At 41.3% G+C, this 23,310-nt stretch overlaps 1 protein-coding gene across 4 annotated transcripts; it reads right to left on the reverse strand.

The window, feature by feature from the left end:
- Positions 1-459: 459 nt before the first annotated feature.
- LOC140496032 (uncharacterized) lies at positions 460-23,285 on the reverse strand. 4 transcript variants are annotated; one of them, XR_011964140.1, is made up of 7 exons: positions 23,173-23,285; positions 7,860-10,308; positions 5,750-5,897; positions 5,533-5,635; positions 3,863-3,939; positions 1,659-1,713; positions 848-946 (listed from the first exon to the last, which is right to left on the reverse strand). XR_011964140.1 is itself a non-coding variant. In XM_072595484.1 (6 exons), exons 1-6 carry the CDS (start codon positions 23,181-23,183, stop codon positions 822-824), a joined length of 2,865 nt encoding a protein of 954 aa, XP_072451585.1. In that variant the 5' UTR covers positions 23,184-23,285; the 3' UTR covers positions 460-821. The 4 variants fall into 4 exon arrangements, 3 of the variants coding, with proteins under 3 accessions (XP_072451585.1, XP_072451587.1, XP_072451586.1); XM_072595484.1 differs by lacking the exon at positions 5,533-5,635 and having other exon boundaries at positions 460-946; XM_072595486.1 differs by lacking the exon at positions 5,533-5,635 and having other exon boundaries at positions 460-946; positions 23,157-23,275.
- Positions 23,286-23,310: the final 25 nt, after the last annotated feature.

Consider the following 23,310-nt stretch of genomic DNA (forward strand, 5'->3'; position numbering starts at 1 on the left):
TCAATGTGTTTATTGATGAGTTCCAGATGGAATGCCATGCTTCAAGAAATTCTCATGCGTGTCTCTGTTTGGCTTGTCCTAAGATGGATGTGTTGTCCCAGTTGAAATGGTGTCCATCCTTATCTGTATGTGAGGATACTAATTAGAGTGGGTCATGTCATTTTGTAGCTAGTTGGTGTTCATGTATCCAGGTGGCTAGTTTTCCGCCTGTTTGTCCAATGTAGTGTTTGTTACAGTTCTTGCATGGCATTTTGTAAATGACATTAGTTTTGTTTGTTGTCTATATAGGGTCTTTCAAGTTCATTAGCTGCTGTTTTAGTGTGTTGGTGGGTTTGTGGGCTAAGTAATAATTCAAGGAAAAACCTCAGGTAATTTTTATTGTGGACAAGGAGTGATGGGAGTCAAATGGATAACAGCCAAATGATGCAGCGAATCTTCAGCAAATACACTGACAACATGTGAATTTGATAAATTTTATTTGTTTAAAAAATTTACAGAAATACAATGTACACACATACATATAGAAAAGTGCAAGCAAGTCAGTGGAAAGCGAGATTAAATATTGAGGCATCTTGATTTTCAAAGTTAATACTGCAAGACTCAGAACCAGCAATGCTAAGGTCAGAATTAAACATGATTACAAAGTTCAAGAATTAGGTGACAATTTAGGACTTCTGTTCACAAAAGTACATTAATTACTTGTCTCCAGTCAAATTGAAGATGTCAGAGCAATTTCATATTATGTGAATGCTGGTTAGATTCATGACAAGATCCTTTTAAACTTAAAATGTTTCAAAGGTCAGGCATTTCTGCATAAGGCACTAGATATTGGATCCTTCTTCTGGGACAGGTACAAGATTCTCTTTCCCCTGCCGAAGAGCAGCATTTTCCTGCTCCAACATTATGATCTTCTCCTCCAACTCTTTATTTTTTCTCCGAAGCTTGGCTGAAACAACAAAAACAGCTTAGGAATCAGCCTCAAACCATAGAGATTACACTTCTTTCTCTAAAGATTTTAATACCATAGACTTGTATTCATCAGGTTGGGAATAGATCCTTATGCATCTACAAATAGATTGTTTTCAAGGGTTAGGCAGTGAATGATTACCATGTTTAAATTATTGCCTGGAGAGGCTCTTTTATTGTAGTACTAGTTTACTTCTAGTTTACTCCAGACAACACAAACAGGCACTCAACATGAGAGAATGAGATATGTTATTTCTCATCACCAAGTTCCAATTCAACAGAAACACTGAAATAAACCTGCGAGTTGCCCACGTCACAATGCAGATCATGATATCCAAAAAGGGAAAATAGAGTGATTACTTGGATTGCAAATGGACCTTCAAGTTCACAAAGTATCAAACAGGTAAAGATTGTTAGAACTGGGTCTGCTCTTCAATCCTAACCAGATTTTTATGGTGTCCCTATCTCTGATCCAGGAGAACTGGGTTCAAGTCCCATCTGCTCCAGAGATGTATTATAGCATATCTGAACAGGTTGATTTGAAAATCTCTCCCTTGTGAATCCTAAAAAGGAAAGGCTTTTCCTATAAAACACAGAGGACTATATACACCCATTTGAAACAATAGCAAAGACTCTTTTACTAAAGCACTGGAGACATCTCAGATGAATCGATGAACATTCAAAACTCTTACCCACTTCACGTTCCTGCTTGGATTTACATGTGGTTTCCAGAGCTGTAGTTTTAATCTGCAAAGACAAAGGAATTTTGAATAAGGGAAGTCATGCATTTCACAATTTAAATACATTATAAAATGACACAATTACACAAATGCAAAAATAAGAAAACCAGATTTCATGATATTCAGTGTGGAAATGTTACCGGACATGACAGCCAACAAGAAAGATGAGATAGGTATTTTCTGGATGAGCACACAAAGCATTCATTAATAATTAAAGGTTTGAGTCAAGATTTGTGGCCTGGGTGTCAGTTGCTGCAGTTGAGGGTATGTTTGCCAAGCTGGGAAGTTGATTTGCAGACATTTTGTCCCCTGTCAAAGTGACATCTTCAGTGATTTGGAGCCTCCTGTGAAGCACTGTTGTACTATGTCTTCCGGAATTTATTTGGTTTTGTTTGCTGCTTCTGGTTGCTAGTTCCAGTTGCTCATTGTATTGGCCGGTATATTGGGTCTAGGTCAATGTGCTTGTTGATGTCGTCCGTGCTTCTAGAAGTTCTCGAGCTGTCCTCTATTTGGCTTGTCCTATTTTCATTGTGTTGTCCCAGTTGAATTTGCAGTCCTTGTCAATTGTGCGTGTGGCTGCGAGGTACAGCTGTTCATGGTGTTTAGTGGCAAGTTGATGTTCATGGATGCAAGTTGCAAGTTGTCTGCCTGTGTTGCGTGAAGTCTTTGCATGGCATCTTGTAAATTAAGTTTGTCTTGCCCATAATGGGTATAAGACTTTTGTCCTGGTGAAGTGGTGTCTGAGGATGGCTGTCGGTTTATGGGCGGTCATGAATTCCAGTGGTCAGAGAGGTCTGGCTGTCAGATTCGAGACACTTTTTTTGTACATAAGGTAGTGTGGCTAGTGAGTTAGGTTGCTGGGTTGTTTGTCTGTTAGACACCTGCGGATGAAGTTGCAGGGATATCCATTCTTGGTAAATACTCTGGAGAGGTGTTCTTCTTCCCTTCATAGGTCAGGAGTGCTGCAGTGTGTTATAGCCCGTTTGAACAGGTTCTAATGCAGTTTCTCTTATGTGTGTTGGGTGATTGCTGTTTTAGTTCAGGACCTGGTTGGTGTGTGTGTGGTTTTCCTGTACACTTACGTGGTGCATTCACCGTTCTGTATTCATTCTACCATTATGTCTAGGAATGGGAGTTGAATGTTGGTTTCCTCCTCTCTTGTAAACCTGATCCCTGTGGGCATAGGGTTGATCCTCTGGTGTGTGCTCTTGATTTCTATTCTCTTAATGATACCTAAAGTTGTGTTCACGTATCTGATCCAGAGTTTGGATTGGATTTGTGGGAGGGCTGTTTGTTCCAGTCTTTGCATCACTGCTTCTGCAAGAGCCCAGAGGTGTGTGAGCCCATAGGTGTTCCATTGATCTATTCATATATTTGGTTGTTGAGTGTTAAGTGTGTCGTCAAGCACAGGTCTAGTAGTTTGAATACGTAGTCATTTGTTTTAAAGACTCCCTACAGTGTGGAAACAGGCCCTTCAGCCCAACCAGGCCACACTGACCCTCGGAAGAGTAGCCCCCAGACCCATTTCCCTCTGACTAATGCACCTAAAATTATGGACAATTTAGCATGGCCAATTCACCTGACCTGCACATCTTTGGACTGTGGGAGGAAACTAGAGCACCCGGAGGAAATCTACGCAAACTCCACACAGACAGTCACCCAAGGATGGAATTGAACCTGGGACCCTGCTGTTGCAAGGCTGCAGTGCTAACCACTGAGCCACCGTGCCACCCCACTTGTTGATAGGTTCCCGTCTTGTTGTCTGTTCGCCTGGGCCAACACAATAATCATAGGGACAAACCAAACAGTGGACAGCCAGAGAATTTCTATGATAGGTATATGAATTGGAAGGGTTTAGAGAGATATGGGCCAACTACTGGCAAATGGGACTAGATTAGTTTAGGATATCTGGTCAGCATGGACGAGTTGGACTGAAGGGTCTGTTTCCATGCTGTATTGTATGACTGTATTGGCCACTTTGCAGCATAAACGAAGTTGGTACACTCTATATGAGTAAAGACTGAATGTGTTTTTAAAAGTTGAGAGGGGAAAGAAAATTGCTTTCTCAGCCATTAGTTCCAAAATCCACTTTTAGCTTAATATACTCTCATATGGATAATTTTGACTTTTGGTTCTGACATTTGACTTTCTCGCACCTTCATCCCCATCTGCTGCTTACAGTTGCCCAAACATGATTTCATCTCACATCTTGCATATTTGGCAGTGATGTCTCCTGTAATAAGAAAAAACAGTATGCTTTGACAGAATGGATTTAAAAAAGGAACGGCAATGCAAATAGTTATAATAATACATTATAAATAAGTCAGATTGTTTCTGGTCAACCAGTTGAAGTTAAATCACAATATTCGATATTCTGCATCAAGACTTTGTCTTGAAATATTGGTGTGTCCAAGACACACTGATTGTTTGGATGAAAATACACCCTACCTCCTCAAACAAGAGATGGCACAAGTTAAATAAAAACTAAAATAACTGCAGATGTTGTAAATCAGAAACAAAAACAGAAATTGCTGGAAAAGCTCAGTAGGTCTGGCAGCATCTGTGAAAAGAAATCAGAGTTAAAGTTTCGGATCAAGTGACCCTTCTTCAGCACATGGGTTAGTTTGACCTCAAATTAGGGGTTTACACTGTTGTGTCACAAATAGATTGGAACCAATAGGCAAATGGCAGGCCAATGCAAGGAGCAAAAAAATACAAACAGCCTTGGATTTCTTTGGGGACAAATGTATAGACAGACCTAGGTGAATGGGGAAAATTACTTGCAAATGGTTTTCAATATAGGAAAACATGAGGACATCTGCTTTTGGTCTAAAGAAGGTAGTCCAGATAGTTTTGCAATGGTGAGAAGCAAGATGCAGCAAAGACTCAAAGAGACTTGGAGTTTAGGTACATAGATCGGAAAATGTCAATGCTAGTTATGATATTTAGACAACAAAAATATACGAGGAACAGAAGTCATGCTTGAAGTTATTCTAATCCCTTATTAAATCAAAACTTGGAGAATTGAGCACAGTTTTAAAGAGAAGAGGATAAGCTGCCTTTATGGAATTCAGTGTAGATTCACAAAAATAACCAAGACTTGGTGTCATGCTAAACGAGAGATCACGCAAATGAGAATTATATTGCTTGGACTTCACAAGGTTAAAAAGATGATTTTGATCAAAGTCAATGTAATGGACTGGGTAAATTGAAAGAAAACATTTCTACTGGTTGGGGACAGTTTGCAAACTAGAACTAGAACTAGAGTTATCAAAAGTGAAACTAAGAACCTCCTTTATACAGAAGGTAGGAGAGGTTTGGAATTTTCGACAAACTGCAACTGAATCTAGATTCGTATTTTTGTTAGCTAAAAAGGCACAAGGAACACGAGGCAAAGGCAGGTATATGGAGAGTTAAGTCACAGGTCAGCCATGGCATCACTGAAGATGGGACAGGCTCAAGGGGCTAGATGAACCACTCCTGTCCAACGATGGGACTTCGAATATAGATATCAATAAAAGGGTCAGGCTCATATGCAGAAAAAATGTCTTTTGAATAGTTTAGAATTTGCAACAGTAAGAAGTAGGAAGTAAAGGGCTTTTTGAAATCCCATCGGATAAATATTAATATTTTAGGTTGAATGGTCTATAAAAAGTACAAAGAAAATTGGAATTGTTGATGACAAATTTAAAGTCTCATGTGTCACCAACCATATTATTGAGCAATAAAAATTAATCAAAAACAATTATTTCCCATGAAATGAAGTTGAAATTCAATTTTAAAATTAAAGTTAAAAACACATATACCTGAATAAGATTATAAATACCTATTATGACATGACATCAAAATTTGCATATTTGTGATCCAAAACAAGTTCAGCGATATTAAGTTGTTCCTTAATGGTGGCTCCTCAAAATCCAGAATATACGCTGCAGGTGCAAGTGTAAACAGAATATGAAGTTCTTAGCAGCTCATAAGTGTTCATAGCCTCCTTCCCTTTCATTATGCGTTAACGCATCTTTTTTTCAGCATGCCATATTTACCTCTACTCGAGGCAGAAGCCTGTTTGAAATTTGCTTTTGTTTCTTGCACAATGAATTTTGACGAGTTCAGTGAAGACCTTTTGTTTAGTCCAGGTATCTTTGAGATACTTTTAGCCAAAGGTTGATTAGATTTGGCTTTAGGAGTCATCTGAAAGAGAGCAGAGTACTTATAAACAAAGATTTTCTCATTGGAACAACCATTCCAATGAGAGCAGGGACACCGTACAAAGGGTCTGCCAGCACATCATGCTGGATCATATCTATTCAAACTACTTGTTAAAAATGGAATACTAAAGTAGATTAGAGGATAGTGCAGTTGTGCAAATGGGATACAACTTCTGGCAATTGGTGACCATTCCAAAGATTAAAATTCACATAACAAAGGAGCCTGTAAGAACAAATGAGCCTGTTCTGCAAGAACAGTTATAAAGTATGGCAGATGCTGGAAGTCAAAACAGAGCTACTGAATTGGATTGAATTGAATTGAATTGAATTTATTGTCACGTGTACCAAGGCACAGTAAAAAGCTTTGTCTTGCGAGCAATATAGACAGATCACAGAGTTAAGTAGCATAGACAAGTAAATAAATAGGTCAACAGTGGCAAAAACAAAAACACAGGTACAGGCAAATGTTAAGAGTTTTGAGTCCATTCAGTATTCTAACAATAGGGTAGAAACTGTTACGAAATCGGCTGGTGTGTGTGTGTTCAGGTTTCTGTACCTTCTCCCCAATGGTAGAGGTGGTAGAAAAACATTGCCAGGGTGGGATGGATCTTTGAGAATGCTGGCAGCCTTTCCTGGACAGTGGGCCTGGTAGATGGATTCTATAGATGGGAGGTTGGCCTTTGTGATTGTCCAGGCCAAGTTCACCACTCCCTGTAATTGTTTTAGGAACTCTTGAAAGTTCACAAGATTTGTTCCTAGGATGGGAGGGATGAAGACTGATTGGGTAAACTGGGCTTGTATTCTCAGGTTTGAAGACAGGGAGGTGGTCTCATTGAAATGATATACTTAAAAAGGTACAGAGGATTGATGAATGCAAGACATTTCCCCTGGTTGGGGAATTTCAAATCAGGGGGCACAATTTAAAGTAACAAGATCCCTCTAGGATTCGCAATGAGGAGAAAGCATTTTACTCAGTGGGTTATGAATCTTTCAAACTCTCTATCACAGAGGGCTTTGGAAGTACAGTCTTGGAGCATGTTTAAAGTTGGAGATTGAAAGTTGTCTGATTACCAATGACATACAGGGTTATGGGGTAGCAATCGGTATAAGTCATTGATATGTTTGATCAGTCATGAGCATTTTAAATAGATGGGTAGGCTCAACAGGTTGAATGTAATACTCCTGTTCCTTTCTTCCTATTTCACCGGTCATCTGCGTCCAATCCTGGTCACTGTGTTATAGGGAGGGTATTATTAAGTTAGACAGGGTTCAAAAAAGATTTATCAGGATGTTGCCAGGAATGGGGAGTTTGAATTATAAGGAGAAGCTAGATAAGCTGGAACATTTTTCACTCAAGCATAGGCGGTTCAGGAGTGGCCTTATAGTGGCCTTATACCCCTATAAGGCGTATAGGTAAGTAAGGTAGATAAGGTAGTTGTCTTTTCCCTAGGCAGGGGATTTCAAGACTAGGATGCATCTTTTTAAGGTGAGAGGAGAAATTTTTTAAAAAAGACAGGAGGGGCTTTTTTTTTGTTTTATACAGAGTGGTTTGGGTAGAATGCGCTTCCAGAGGAAGTGGTGGAAGTGGGTACAGTTACAACACTTAAAAAAAGATAATTAGGAAAATATATGAATAAGAAATGTTTGGAGGAATATGGGCCAAGCGCAGGCAGGTGGGACTAATTTAGTTTGGGATTATGGTCAGCATGGATTGTTTCCATGTTGTGTAATTATCGATAACTGTCAGTACTTCTAAGTCTGGGAGAACACAAAAACTAGATACTTAAGATTTCCAATTGGGAGAAAAAGAAAATCAGTCTTAGCTCACAGGAAACCAGCCAGTCTTTCATCAAGTAAAGCACTGCAATGTTTGTCCACCATATTACACACAATTTCCTCCAATTGAAAGCAGAATAAATAAGATGGTTATGAAAATATAACTTACATTGGTATTGACTCCAATGTGGCATGATGAAAGCTTGTTATTTCCTGCAGTTTGCCCAGATCCTATTCCACTGGTCAGCTTTTTTGAAACTTGATGAGGTTTTGGAAGGCACGTCTTTGAAACACCAACTGATTGCGTTGAAGGCTTTCTTCCTCTGTCCACAACAGAGCAACCTACTTTGCAGATTTGAACAGGAGGTATAATGTCTTTTTGCGTTCCAGATTTACGTACTTGACTAACACTTTTCCTCCTGGCTCCTGGGAGATCAACACATTTCAAGGAATTCTCAGTTCCGATTTTGGCTTGCCTTAATTGCTGTCCAGATCTTGGTACATTTGAATTTTTTCCACTACTAGTTTCAGTGGCAACAGTGCCAAAACTTCTGTGTTCATCCAGGGACTCTTCTGCTCCAACATGCATGTCATCCTGAAGTATGGCGGAAGAAGCCAGGTTAGATTGGTCAAGTTGTTGATATTCTAGAAAACTTCGCCTCCTTTTGATGTATGGAGTAGAAATATAATTGGGAGCCCATTCTGAACTCACTATGTCATGAACCACGTCTGTCTGCTCACAAGTAATTTGTTCTCCATGTTGGGAGGAGTTTCTTAAATGTAGGTTTCTTTCTAAACCATGAACCCCTTTACGTAATCCTACAGAACAGCTGAAATCACAATCACCACCTGCATTTGCTTTAACTGATCTTTTTTCAATACCTATAGAACTACCCGCTTTCCCCAAATCCAGAATCAAATTTGAGTTACCACTGTTTCCACCTGTCTCCATTTGGTCTAACATTGATCCATAATCCATAACACATTGTCTCCCAAATTTAAAGTTCTCAGAAGTCAGTCTGATTTCTTTCGAGCCTCCTGGTGATAGAGGCACCTGGCAATCGGACAAGTTTGTTACTTTATTGGCATTTTCCAAACTGTTATCATGCTTTGATGCATCAAATGTAGCATTGCAGTCAAAGACAGTTACAATTCTACGTAACTGCTCTTTGTCATTTGTTGATTGAAGTAACTTGCATTCAGACAAGGTATATGCTTTCCTAGCTGTCTCAAAACTATCTTCATATTTTGCTGTAAACATTGCATTTTTCCAGTCATCCACAGTCACAGTGCAGTGAAATGGTACCATTATGTTCGTTGATGGAGGCAGCTTGCAATGAGAGGAGCTAGTTACATTGAGGTCACATCCCTCATCATCTTCATATGGAAAGTTAAAAGTTCTATTTCTAAAATCATCCACAATTGTAGTACCATTTAACTGCACTGTGCAATTAAATGAATTAGTTACCTTCGGGTCATTTCTAATGTGGTTTTCATGCTTTGATAAATTAAGGGTTACATTTACATTATCTGTCACAGGTATTGTTTCATTCAACTGGATTAGCTCTACTTTAGATGAGGATAGAATGCAGTTAAATACAATGGGCAGCTTGTTCTGCATATAACTGGAAGAGACAACATGTTTAAGTACATCAACTTCCCAGTCATTATGGTCACTTTGCAACATAGTTTCATTTAACTGGATCAAGTTTTCAGAAGGGGACACGGGCAGAGCTCCAGCCTCAGTAAAATCATTTGTTTTAACAGGTGGATCTTCAGTTTCCATTTCTGAGAGAATTTGTTGACAGTTGATACTGTTTTCCTGTTGCAATTCTGAAGTGGTGCCATCTTGTGGCAATTTTGGTGGGGAGGCAACTGAACAGTTCAACGGTATAAGTTCATTATTTATCATGGAAACATTAGTCACAGAAGCTGGATTCATTGCATCAACTATATGGAGATGACATAGCTCGCTTTTATCATTTAACTTAGTAGCTATACGTATACATTCTTCTGCAATAGCACTGGTGAATAAATGTGACAAGTTACTTGATTCCATAATGGATAGTGAGCAACAGGTTAATTGTATTTGCTCCTGTTCAGAGGTACTTTTAGAAACATTAATGTCAAGCAAGGTTTGTTGCACTATCACATCTACATCTTTTGTTTTTAAAGGAATTTGACCTTTATATTTGCTGTCAGAACTTGGAAGACAATATGTTGCATTCAAAGAATTTTCTTTTGGCCGTGTAGCCACTTTGAATTTGGTATCCAATCTTCGGGTAGAATTTAGACTGGAAGAGCCTGTGCTGAATTGCCCACTTTTGACAGTGGAGGCACTTGGTTGTCTTAGCATTCGTTTTTCAAGAGGTTTCAAGTTGTTGGTAGCAACTGTCTGTTTCCCCAATTCAGGCTGTGGCTTTTTTGAGCAACCTTGTGCTGGACCTTTTCTGGTCAGGAGTGAACATCTGTGTTGTGATGTTGCTTCAGTATTCATCTTAGCAGCTGGGGGAGCAACTGCATTGCTTGGGGTTCTAATAGAAACTGAGGGTTTAGTGGAAATACACACTGAAGTACGACACTTGGGTGCAGCTAATGAAGACTTCATTGAACACAGTCTGGATTGTGGTGATGTTTTCAGCACAGGAGGTGGGAAAAAGGGGAAAACAAAAGCAGTAGCTGATCAACAAATACCATTTAAAACAAAACGCGCAGGCATCTGAAACCACAAGGCAAATACTTTAAAAGGATGCAAAAACTGAAAGACGTCTGGATGTTGTAAATCAGAGACAAAAACAGAAATTGCTGGAAAAGCTGGGTGCGGCACAGTGACTCAATGGGTAGCACTGTTGCCTCACAGCGCCAGAGACCTGGGTTGAATTTCTGCCTTGGGCAACTGTCTGTGTGGAGTTTGTATGTTCTCCCAGTGTTTACACAGGTTTCCTCCGGGTGCTCCGGTTTCCTCCCACAGTCCAAAGATGTGCAGATCAGGTGAATTGGCCATGCTAAGTTCTTGGGGAGGCGATAGTCTAGTATCACTAGACTATTAAGCCAGAAACCCAGAATAATGTTCTAGGGGCCTGGGTTGAAATCCAGCTATGTGGTGTGGTGGAATTTGAATTCAATTTGCTATCTGGCTCGTTGGTCTAGGGGTATGATTTTTGCTTAGGGTGTTCTACTGCGCAGACTTGTGAGAGGTCCCAGGCTCAACCCCCAGACGAGCCGTGTTTCTTAACTTGACTTGTGCAAAAATGCCCGATTAATTTTATGGGCGGCACGGTGGCACAGCAGTTAGCACTGTTGCCTCACAGCGCCAGGGAGTTGGGTTCAAGTCCCGCCTCGGGCAACTGTATGTGTGGAGTTTGCACATTCTCCCAGTGTCTGCATGGGTTTCCTCCAGGTGCTCCGATTTCCTCCCACAGTCCAAAAATGTGCAGGTTAGGTGAATTGGCCATGCTAAATTGCCCATAGTGTTAGGTGCATTAGTCAGGGGTTGAATGTAGGGGAATGGGTCTGGGTGGGTTGTTCTTCAGACGGTCGGTGTGGACTTGTTGGGCTGAAGGGCCTGTTTCAACACTGTATGGAATAGAATCTAATCTAATTTGGAACCATGTGTGGAGAGAAATCAGAGTTAATGTTTTGGGTTGAGTTCTGCCAGGCCTGCTGAGCTTTTCCAGCAATTTCTGTTTTTGTACTTTAAGGATGTACTAATTTTGGGAAATTTTTAATTTAAGCCAACTGATTCTCAAAGATTTTTTTGTGAGAACCTGATTCTCACAAATATAAAAGAGGGAATTTATTTCTGGGCATTATAATTTCCCATAGCTGAAAGAGGTAGGATAAACCAGAAGACAGTCTTCCTCATTTTCTAATTTGACAACTTCAAAGAAAATTCGAATTGTGAAAGCTAACAAAATTTGAGGGAAATAGTTACAAAACAGAAGAGATGAGAAACAGTTGACAGAGATGCATTGGAACACTACTCACCTACAATGTCTCCTCACTTGGGTGGGTGCAGGTGGAAAGAAATGTAATGACAGAAAACAGAATAACCATGCTTTCTCACGAGGCCCACACAAAAATCAGTCTTCAAAGAGTGGGGTCATCCATCATATTAATAAGTAAAAGGTTCTTCAAACATACGAACAGTAGAAGGTTAATGAAGGATAGAGTAGGACTCAAAAGAATAAGCTGCTCACTCAAGCAAAGGGTATGGCAGAGATACTAAATGAGTACTTTGCTTCTGTCTTTATCAAATTGGCAAATGGTGACAATGGCCCAATTAAAAGTTTGCATTGTGAGCAACTGAGCAGTATAATGAAAGATAAAGAAGTGATACTAAAGGGGCTGGCAGCACACCAGGTCCAGATTGTATGCACCCTTGATTGAGAGGGGTAAAGCAGTAAATTACTGAGCCATTGACAGAAATCTTCCAGGCCTCCTTGAACACAGGATTAGTCCCAAAAGATGACAGGATTGCAAATAGGAGTAAGAAAGGAGTAAAAGGATAACTGAGGAAACTATAGACTTCTTAGCTTGATGTCTTAATATAGGATAAGATAAATATATACTTTGAGAACCAAACGTTAATACTGGACAGTCAACACCACTTTGTCTGGCAAGTCATGTCTGAAATTTAATTGAGTTCTTTGATGTGGTTACACAGGCAATGGATGAGGATGGTGCTATGGATGTTGTTTATTTGGGCAGTCAGAAAGTGTTTAATATGGTGCCACATGGCATGTTGTTAGCAATTTAGAAATGTTTGGGATTGATTGGAACTTGACAGTGAGGATTTGAAGTCCATTGATAGATAGGAAAGAAAGTACGTAAAGATGGGCATTCTTTAGATTGCAGACAAGTTAAAAGTGGTGTTCCACAGGGATCAGTGTTGGGACCCTTGATTTTTCTGATTTATGTAAAAGATTTGGAGATGGATGTTGAGGGCAAAAATCTCTAAATTTGCTGATGATACCAAGCTAGAGATAATACTGAATTGTGAGGAAAATGCTGAGCAACTTCAGAGGATCATTAACAAGTTGACCTAATAGGCAGACACCTGGCAAATGGATTTTAATGCAGAGAAATGTCATAGAAAAGTCATTTTGGTAGAAGAAACACAGACAATGCTTTGAGTGAGTACAAGGAACAGAGGTACCTCCGAGTTCATGTGCTTAATTCTCTTAAGGTGGCCAGGCAAGTTGAAACAGTTGTTAAGAAAGCTTATAGAAGCATGAGGTTAAAAGTAGAAATAAAAAGTATGAAAGTAAGGAAGTGATACTAATCTCTACAAATGATTGGTCAGAGCATATTTAGGCTCCTTAGTTAGAAAAAGATGTTAAAGCCCGAGAGGGAATGGAAAGAAAATCTACTTGAATGATACCAGGAATGAGGGACTTTAGATACATGCAATGATTAGATAAATTGAGCTTATTCTCCTTGGGAACAGAGAAGATTAACGGATGACCTTATTTAGGTGTTCAGAAATGGTGAACATTTTTTATAGAGCAAAGAAAGATATTGTTTCCACCAGTTAGTATATCAGTCACAATTTCACAATTGTCACAAGTTCAAGACTGTAAGCAAGAGAGCTAAGAGTGAGATGAGGTGAAACATCTTTACTGAGGGTTGTTAGGATTTGGAATGTGCTGCCTGGGAGAGTAGTGGACATAGATTCTGTAGGAGGTTTCAGAAGATTTCAAATGAGAGCTGGATATATATAATTTGAAAGTGATGAATTTAGAAGTTAGGGAGATAGGGCTGAAGACTAGGATTTGCTGGGCAGCTCTTGTGGAAGCTGGTACAGACATGGGTGAAGTGGCCTCCATGATTCTATAATAAAAAGACAGACAGATGGATAAAAATATTTGGAAAACTTTAGGAGGAGGTTGGGACGGGGAAAGCAAGGGAATTAGGAAAGATATTCTCCAAACTTTGCCTGCAAGGTCACAAGAGATACTCTATGGAGAATTATTGTCTCAGTAATTTTAAAATTAAAACCTACAGGTCAAATCTTGGCATGTGTTCATTCCAGACATTTTCCTAGCCCTATCTGGAGACAATTTTTTAAGCGAGATGGGGAGGATAACGAAGTTCAGCAGGTAACTAAATTACAAGAGCATAATATAATCTCCATGTACTTAAGTTATCATGATTCAATGTAATCAAGATAGCAAACTAATCAAGAATCGGCATTGCTTTCACATTACAATCAAAATACTCTGCTGCTGCATTGAAAACATGTACGTTCCATTACTGAACCTTCAGCAAGAGCATATTTAAGTTAAAAACCAATGTCTAAAAACTCAAATAAGACATTGAAAAAAGGCAGTTTGTAACATGTGATTTACAGAAATTGGCCAAACATTGTCTCCTAGCATTGCAAGGGCCATTGAAATCCTAACCTGATGAATGACAGTTTCAACATACTAGTCAAAGTCAGCTGATGAGGCCATCAGACCACACAATCTATCGATCACTGAACTCTTGTGGACTATTTATATGCCAGGAGAGGAGATTCTTGCGATGTGGGGAAAAAACAACAGATTTTAGGAGGAGTGTACGTTATCATTCACAGTTTTTTTTGGTTTAAGAAACATTTGTTGACTATCAGATAGATATCTAAAACAAAGGGTAACAAACAGCAGTGGAACTTCACAATATGGAACCGAGGACCCAAGGTTAATACGGGGCAAAAACAGAAATTGCTCGAGAAAACTTAGCAGGCCTGGCAGCATCTGTGGAGAGAAAGCAGAGTCAACATTTTGAGTTCAGTGACCCTTCTTCAGAACTGGTAGTAGCTACGAAAAGGTGGGAAAGGGGTGAGCAAATAGATACAGACAGAGCACAAAGAGAGAAATAAAATAAGAATGTTTGGAAGATACAGTAAAGCGATGGTTGATAGTATGCCAGGGAAGAAGAAAACTGATAATGGGGACAAAGAGTAGGTGACAATGAGTTAGCTGTGTTGAAAGAGATCATGTCACAACAGGTCCCTAGGTGGGTAAAGAACATGAAAGGTGGTGTTCAGACTGTAAAATTATTGAAGTTGATAGAATCCTGAAAGCTGCACAATCCCCAAGCAGAAGAGGAGATGCTGTTCGTCCAGCTCATACTGACCCTCACTAAATACTACAGCAGGCCTGAGATAGAAATGTTGGCCAGGGAACAGAGTGATGTGTTGAAATAGCAGGCAAGTGGAAGCTTGGGTCATTTTTATGGACAGAATGTAGGTGTGCTGCAAAGCAATCATGCAGTCTGCATTTCTTCTCCCCAACATTTGTGAGTAGCAAATACAGACGAGATTGAATGAAGAGCAGGTAAATCACTGCTTCACCTGAAAGGTGTGTTGGGAGACTTGGATAGTGATGAGGTAAAGGAGCAAATGTTGTACCTTCTGCAATTGCATGGAAAGGTGCCTTCAGGGTTCAGGGAGTGGACCTTGGGGAGTGGGAATGGAAGAGGAGCCCTGGAGTGCATGGTCCTTGCAAAATGCTGATAATGCACATAGAGGAATGTAGATCTGGGGATAGCATCCTGTAGAAACAGCAGATTATGATCCATCAGATATAGATGTTATTGAATGTGAGGACCAGAGGGACCCTGTCAGTGTTGTGGGAGGGAGAGAAGGTGCGAGGACAGAATGATGAGAAACAATGGCCTGTCAACCAGGGTGTCAGGGAATCCTCAGTTGAGGAAAAATGTGGATATTTCTGAGGTCCCCTTGCAGAAGGTGGCATCATCAGAACAAATGTAATTGAGATAAAAACAGAGAATGGAACCGAGTTCTTTCATCTGCCACTGCCCCATGCCTAGCTCTTAGTTTCCCCATCCTGAACTGCCTGCTTTTCCCTTCTTCCAAAATTCTACACAGTTCTACTGAGGCAGATCCATTGTTTCCACCTTTCTTGCTCCACTGAACTTGTTTCTTCCTAACAACTTTTTTCTACCTTTGTCTAGTCCCTTCCCATTTACGTCTGTAAACCTGATGCTTTATGTCAGATTCAAAATTTCCAGTTTGCAGGCATTAGTCACCTCCTCTTCACCATGGATGGGCAATCTTTCTAAATGTCCATCCCCTATCAGGATGGACTTGCTCTCACTTCTTCTTGCAAGAAGATCTGAACTGTCATCATTCACAACTACCACGCTCCATCTGCACAACTTCAATTTGAACAACTTTAACTTCTTCTCACTTTATTCAGACCATAGGTGTGGCCACGAGTAACCAAATGGGCAGCAGTTATACTTGTCTCTTTGTTGGACATGTGGAACATTCCTTGTTCCAAGGCAACCCGAGTCAGTCCCAACAATTATTTCTTCAACAAATCAATGATATCCTCGGTGCTGCTTCCCTTGCTTGTTCGGAATTGGAAGGATTCATCAATTGCACCTCCAATGCCCATCACACTCTCACCTTCACTTGGTCCATCTCTGTTCCCTTTATGGGGACAGGCTAGCCATTGATATTCATGACAAACCCATTGACACACACACAGTTATGTAGACTATACATCCTCACACCCTGCTTCCTGCGATAACTCCATTCCAATCTCCAGCCTCTCAGTTCTGATGATGCTACCTTCCACAGGGTGAGCTGAGAAATGTTCAATGTTTTCCTCAGCCAAGGACACCATCATGGTTAACCTTTCTCTTCCCTACTACAACACTTACAGACTCCCCCCAGCCCTCATTTTCCACAGTAGTATCTACATCCAAAGATCATAAGCTGCCATTTCTACCACATCCAGTGGAATGCCACCCAGCAGACCCATATTCCCCTCCCCTCCTTTGTCAGTGTTTTCCAGTAACCACTCTCTCCAAGACATCCTGATCCATTCCTCCTCCACTCCCAACACCACTCTCAGCACCTTCCACACAAAAGCAGAAGATGCAACACATGCCCCTTTAGGCCTTACAATCCAAGGCTCTAGACACACATTCCAGGTGAAGCAGCAATTTACCTGCACTTCACTTAATCCAGTTCACTGTATTCACTGCTCACAATCTGGTTTCCTCGATCCTGGGAAGATGAAATGCAATGCATTTACTCAGTCTGCAGTACACCCAATGATCCCGAGCTTCTGGTTGCCTGCCACTTCAACATACCACTGTGCTCCCTGGCCAACATTTCTTTCTCTGTTCTGCTGCAGTGCTCCAGTGGAGCTAAGCACAAGCTAGAAGAACAGCACCTTATCTTCCACTTGGGAATGCTGCAGCCTTAAGTACTCAATATCAAGTTCAATAATTTTAAAAGCCTGAACACTTCCTTTATCCTACAACCTGTCATGACATGATCTGCTTTCAGTACAGCCAACCCATTTTCACAAACTCATTGCCCCCATTTATCAGCTTTTCACCTATTCCTTTGTCTGCCTAACTCTCTATCTCTGGGTTCCATCTCCACCTATCCACACACCCCTTCTCACCACCACCTCCTCCTGCCCCTCCTGCACCCACAAACCCATTGCCACTGTAATCACATAAATACCACCTTTTCCTAGCTACTATCAGTTCTGAAGACTGGTCCATGAACTTGAACATAAACACTGCATTCACACCACAGATGCTGCCAGACCTGCTGACTTTCTGCAGCAATTTCTATTTCTGCTTATGTTTGACTAATAAAGGGAAATATCACATGTACTCTTAATCACTTCATCTAATTGTATTCAGGGATGTATGGAATGTACACCAAGGTCCCTCTGATCCTCTGTACTTCTCAGATTCCAACCATTCAATGTGTACTTCCTTGATTTGTTAGTCCTCCAAAGGGGCATCACCCCAGACTTAAGACCATAAGGCACAGGAGCAGAAATTAGGGCATTCAGCCAATCAAGTCTGCTCTGCTATTCAATCATGGTTTTTCAAAAATGGGTTTTTCAATCCCATTTTCCCACTTTCTCCCCGGAACCTTTGATCCCCTTAGCATACAAGACTTTATCTAGTTTTTTTAAAAAAAACTACTCAATGACCTAGCCTTCACAGCCAAGAGTGGCAATGAATTCCACAGATTCACCACTCTCTGGCTAAAGACATTTCTCCTTATCAACATTCTAACAGGTCTTCCCTTTACTTTAAGGCTTGCCATTGGGTCTTCCTAGTCGCTCCTGCCAATGGAAATCTTTTTAGGATTAAATTCTATTTGCCACAGTTCAAACCCACTGACCAGCCGGTCTATGTGATCCTTTAGTCTGAGGCTTTCCTCTTCACTATTTATCACACCACCAAAATGCACCATCTGTAAACTTACAGACTTCCATGTCATAGAGTCATAGAGTCATAGAGATGTACAGCATGGAAACAGACCCTTCGGTCCAACTCGTCCATGCTGACCGGATATCCCAATCTAGTCCCACCTGCCAGCACCCGACCCATATCCCACAAATTCTTCCTATTCATATACCCATCCAAATGCCTCTTAAATGTTGCAATTGTACCAGCCTCCACCATTTTCTTTGGCAGCTCATTCCATACACGTACCACCCTCTGCATGAAAAAGTTGCCCCGTAGATCTCTTTTATATGCTTTGACAAAGGGTCAGTTAGACTCGAAATGTCAGCTCTTATCTCTCCTTACAGATGCTGCCAGACCTGCTGAGATTTTCCAGCATTTTCTCTTTTGGTTTCAGATTCCAGCATCCGCAGCAATTTGCTTTTATCCAATTTTGGATCCTGTTTGGCAAACTGCCCTGGATGCCATGTGTTCTTAGTTTCATAATCATCTGCCATGAGAGACCTTGTCAAAAGTTTTTACTAAAGTCCATGCAGACTACATCAACTGCACTACATAGAACATAGCACAGTACAGGCCATTTGGCCTTGGAATGTTGTGCAGACTTTTTATTCTACATGAAGACCAAACTAACCAACATCACCCTCAGTTTACTGTCATCCATGTGCCTATCCAAGAATCAGTTAAGTGTCCCTAATATATTTGACTCTACTACCACTGCTGGCACCGCATTCCACACACCCACCACTCTCTGCATAAAGAACACACCTTCTGACACCTAGCTTAAACCTTTCTCCAATCACCTTAAAATTATGCCCCCTTGTGATAACAATTTCTGTCCAGGGGAAAATGTCTCTGACTGTTCACTCTATCAAGTCACATCTCATTCCTTCTTTACTCCAATGAGAAAATCCCTAGCTCCCTCAACTTTTCTTCATAAGACATGCCCTCCAGTCCAGACAGCATCCTGGTAAATCTCCCCTGCTTCCACATTTTTCCAGATCAGAACTGAACACCATATTCCAAGCGTGTCTAACCAGAGCTTTATAGAGCTGCAGCATGACCTCACAGCTCTTAAACTCAATTCCCATGCTCATAAAAGCCAACACACCATATGCCTTCTTAACAACTCTATCAACTTGGGTGGCAACTTTGAGAGATCTATGGACATGACCCCAAGATCCCTCATTTATAAAAATCACAAAGAGCAGAGATTCCGGAGGAATACCACTGGTATCAGAATTCCAGGCTGAATACTTTCCATCTACTCCCACCCTTGGTCTTCTATGGGTCAGCCAATTCTGTATTCAGACAGCCAACTTTCCCTGTATCCCATGCCTTCTTACTTTCTGAATGAGCCGACCATGGGGAACCTTATCAAGCACCTTGCTAAATCCACATACACCATATCCCCTGCTCTATCTTCAATGTGTTTTGTCACATCCTCAAAGAATTCATTAAGGTTTGTGAGGCATGACCCGCCCCTCTCAAAGCCATGATAACTATCTGTAATCAAACTATGGTTTTCCAAGTAATCATAAATCCTGTCTCTCAGAATCTTCTCCAATAATTTGCCCACGACAGATGCAAGACTGACTGGTCTATAATTCCCAGGATTATCCCTATCCCCTTGAACAAGGAAATAATACTTACCACCCTCTAGTCATCTGGCACTACTCCACTGGACAATTAGGACATAAAGATCATCGCCAAAGGCACAGCAATCTCTTCCCTCACTACCTGTAGTAACCTTTGGTGTATTCAGTCTGGTCCAGGGGACTTATCGATCCCTATGTCTTTCAAACTTTTCAGCACATCCTCCTTCTTAACATCAACCTGTTTGAGCATATCAATCTGTTTCATGCTGTCCTCCCAAACGCTAAAGTCCGTCTCAGTAGTGAATACTGAAGCAAAGTATTAATTAAGGACCTCCCCTACACCTCCTCCGACTCCAGGCACATGTTCCCTCCACTATCCTTGATCGGCCCTACCCTCACGCTAGTAAACCTCTAAATTTAGAATGCCTTAGGATTTTCCTTAATCCTACCCACGAAAGTTTTTCATGCCCCCTTCTAGCTCCTAAGTCCATTCTTCAGCTCCTTCCTGTTGACCTTGTAACTGTGTAGAGCCCTGTCTGATCCTTGCCTCTTCAGCCTTAAGTAAGCTTCCTTCTTCCTCTTGACTAGGTGTCCACATCCCTTGTCACCCAAGGTTCCTTTACCCTGCCCTCCCTTTCTTGCCTCATGGGACAAACCTATCCAGTATTACCAGCAAGTGCTCCGTAAAGAGCCTCCACATTTCGGTCATGCATTTCCTGGAGAACATCCGTTCCCAATTTAATCACCCCAGTTCCTGCCTAATAGCATAGTAATTCCTCCTCCACCAATTAAATACTTCCCCATACTGTCCACTCCTATCCATTTCCATGACTATAGTAAAGGTCAGGGAGTTGTGAGCACTATCACCAAAATGCTCTCTGCCAAGAGATCTGGCACCTGTCCTGGTTCATTGCCAAACACCAATCCAATATGGCCTACACTTTAATAGAACATAGAACATTACAGCGCATTACAGGCTCTTCGGCCCTAGATGTTGCGCCGACCTGTCATACCAATCTGAAGCCTATCTAACCTACACTATTCCACTTATGTCCATATGCTTGTCCAATGACGACTTCAATGTACTTAAAGTTGCCGAATCTACTACTGTTGCAGGCAAAGCATTCCATACCCTTACTACTCCCTGAGTAAAGAAACTACCTCTGACATCTGTCCTATATCTATCACTCAGGTAAAAACTCAGGTAATGACTGCAGATGCTGGAAACCAGAGTCTGGATTAGTGGTGCTGGAAAAGCACAGCAGTTCAGGCAGCTCCTCTCATTTATCTCTCCACTCTTCAAGCACTCTGTCTGTATTCCTGAAGGGCTTTCGCCCGAAACGTCGATCTTACTGCTCCTCGGAAGCTGCCTGAACTGCTGTGCTTTTCCAGCACCACTAATCCAGATTATATCAATCACCCCTCAATTTAAAGCTATGCCCCTCGTGCTCGCCGTCACCATTCTTGGAAAAAGGCTCTCCCTGTCCACCCTATCTAATCCTCTGATTATCTTATATGTCTCTATTAAGTCACCTCTCAACCTTCTTCTCTCTAACAAAAACAGCCTCAAGCCCCTCAGCCTTTCCTTGTAAGACCTTCCCTCCATACCAGGCAACATCCTAGTAAATCTCCTCTGCACCCTTTCCAAAGCTTCCACATCCTTCTTATAATGCTGTGACCAGAACTGTACACAATACTCCAAGTGTGGCCACACCAGAGTTTTGTACAGCTATAGCATAACCTCATGGTTCCGGAACACAATCCCTCTATTAATAAAAGCTAAAACACTGTATGCCTTCTTAACAACCCTGTCAACCTGGGTGGCAACTTTCAAGGATCGGTGTACCTGGACACCAAGATCTCTCTGCTTATCTATACTACCAAGAATCTTACCATTAGCCCAGTACTTTGCATTCCGATTACTCTGACCAAAGTGAATCACCTCACACTTGTCCGCATTAAACTCCATGTGCCACCTCTCAGCCCAGCTTATCTATGTCTCTCTGTAACCTACAACATCTTTCGTCACCATCCACAACTCCAATGACCTTAGTGTCATCTGCAAATTTACTAACCCACCCTTCTACGCCCTCACTTTAGTTGACCTATCCACATATTGACTCAGGAATCCTTCCTGGACACACCTGACAAAACCTGCTGCACCCAAACTATTTGAACTAACAATGTTCCAATCAATATTAAGAAAGTTAAAGTCACCCATGACAACCATCCTGTTACTTCTGCACCTTTCCAAAACCTGCCTCCCAATGTGCTCCTCTGTGTCTCTGTTGCTATTGGGGAGTCTGTAGAAAACTCCCAATTAAGTGACTGCTCCTTTACTGTTTCTGACTTCCACACATATTGTCTCTGTAAACAAACCCTTTTTAACCACCAGCTTTCTTAAAGGTACTGTACATCCGCATCTTCAAAAACACAGTAACCATTTGAGGTCAGAATTGACTAAAGCTAGATTTTCACGTGAAAGTTTTAGACTTCTGGTTTCCTTCCTAACGGAAAGATGTTGTGAAACTTGAAAGGGTTCAGAAAAGATTTACAAGGATGTTGCCAGGGTTGGAGGATTTGATCTAAAGGGAGAGGTTGAACAGGCTGGGGCTGTTTTCCCTGGAGCCTCAGAGGTTGAGGGGTGACTTTATAGAGGCTTACAAAATCATGAGAGGCATGGATAAGATAAATAGACAAAGGCTTCTCTCTAGGGTCAGGGAGTCCAGAACTAGAGGACATAAATTTAGGGTGAGAGGGGAAAAATATAAAAGAGACCTAAGGGGCAACTGTTTTCACACAGAGGGTGATACGTTTGTGGAATGAGCTGCCAGAGGAAGTGGTGGAGGCTGGTACAATTGCAACATTTAAAAAGCATTTGGATGGATATATGAATAGGAAGGGTTGGGAGGGATATGGGCCCGGTGCTGGCAGGTGGGACTAGATTGGGTTGGGATATCAGGTCAACATGGACGGGTTGGACTGAAGGGTCTGTTTCCATGCTGTACATCTCTATGACCTCCCTTTCTGCATCTGTGATACTATCCCTGATTAGCAATGCCACTCCACTACCCTGAGCTAGACACCTATTTACCTCCTCAAAACAAAATCAACACTTTAGATGGTTTATCAAATACTTTGTACGTTGCAATGGCTGATCAAAAATCAGCCTATTCCATTTTTGAATATACTTAACATCACAGACTTTTTAACAGCAGAATTTGTAGGCAAAACTCAGGAGGTCTGGCAGCATCAGTGGAGAAAAAGGAAAGTTAACATTTCAGGTCCAATCCTTGAAGGGTCACTGGAACCGAAACGTTAACTCTGCTTTCTCTCTCCACAGATGCTCCCAGACCTGCTGAGTTTTCCCAGCATCTGCTGGAGTTGTTTTGACAGTATTTTGCCCATTCTCTCTCTCTCTCTCTCTCACATGTTGAAAGTTTGGTCACAAGATTCAGCAAAGTGAATGAATAATCCAGCAACCTACAGCCTCAGTAAACGGAAAGTTCACATTTACACAAACGTATTTTCATAAGGACAATTCGAGTGTTTTACAGTGAAACACGGACTGTACGGGAATGCTAGAGGATGAGGGGGGGGGTTCTATTTCACCCTTTATCGGTAAAAAAAAACACTTTTTTGAGCGCTCACCGTCCCGACATGGGCCTGTCAACGTCCTTCAAGTCCAAGCAATTGAAGCTCAAATCTCAGGCAAACTACAAACCGCTACCACCTCCCCTCCGAGGGAGAGGGCTAAGCGCTATCCGTTTCCATAGCGACCGACGCTGG

The sequence above is a fragment of the Chiloscyllium punctatum genome, chromosome 25 (genome assembly GCF_047496795.1).
Source record: "Chiloscyllium punctatum isolate Juve2018m chromosome 25, sChiPun1.3, whole genome shotgun sequence".
In the NCBI taxonomy this organism is placed as follows: Eukaryota; Metazoa; Chordata; class Chondrichthyes; order Orectolobiformes; family Hemiscylliidae; genus Chiloscyllium; species Chiloscyllium punctatum.

Excerpts from the sequence above, each read along its gene's own strand:
- LOC140496032 (XM_072595484.1), bottom strand. Across the intron at positions 3,940-5,749 it reads GGCTTCTGCCTCGAGTAGAG|GAGACATCACTGCCAAATAT; the intron begins GTAAATATGGCA and ends TTCTTATTACAG. Across the intron at positions 1,714-3,862 it reads AGCAGCAGATGGGGATGAAG|ATTAAAACTACAGCTCTGGA; the intron begins GTGCGAGAAAGT and ends TTGTCTTTGCAG.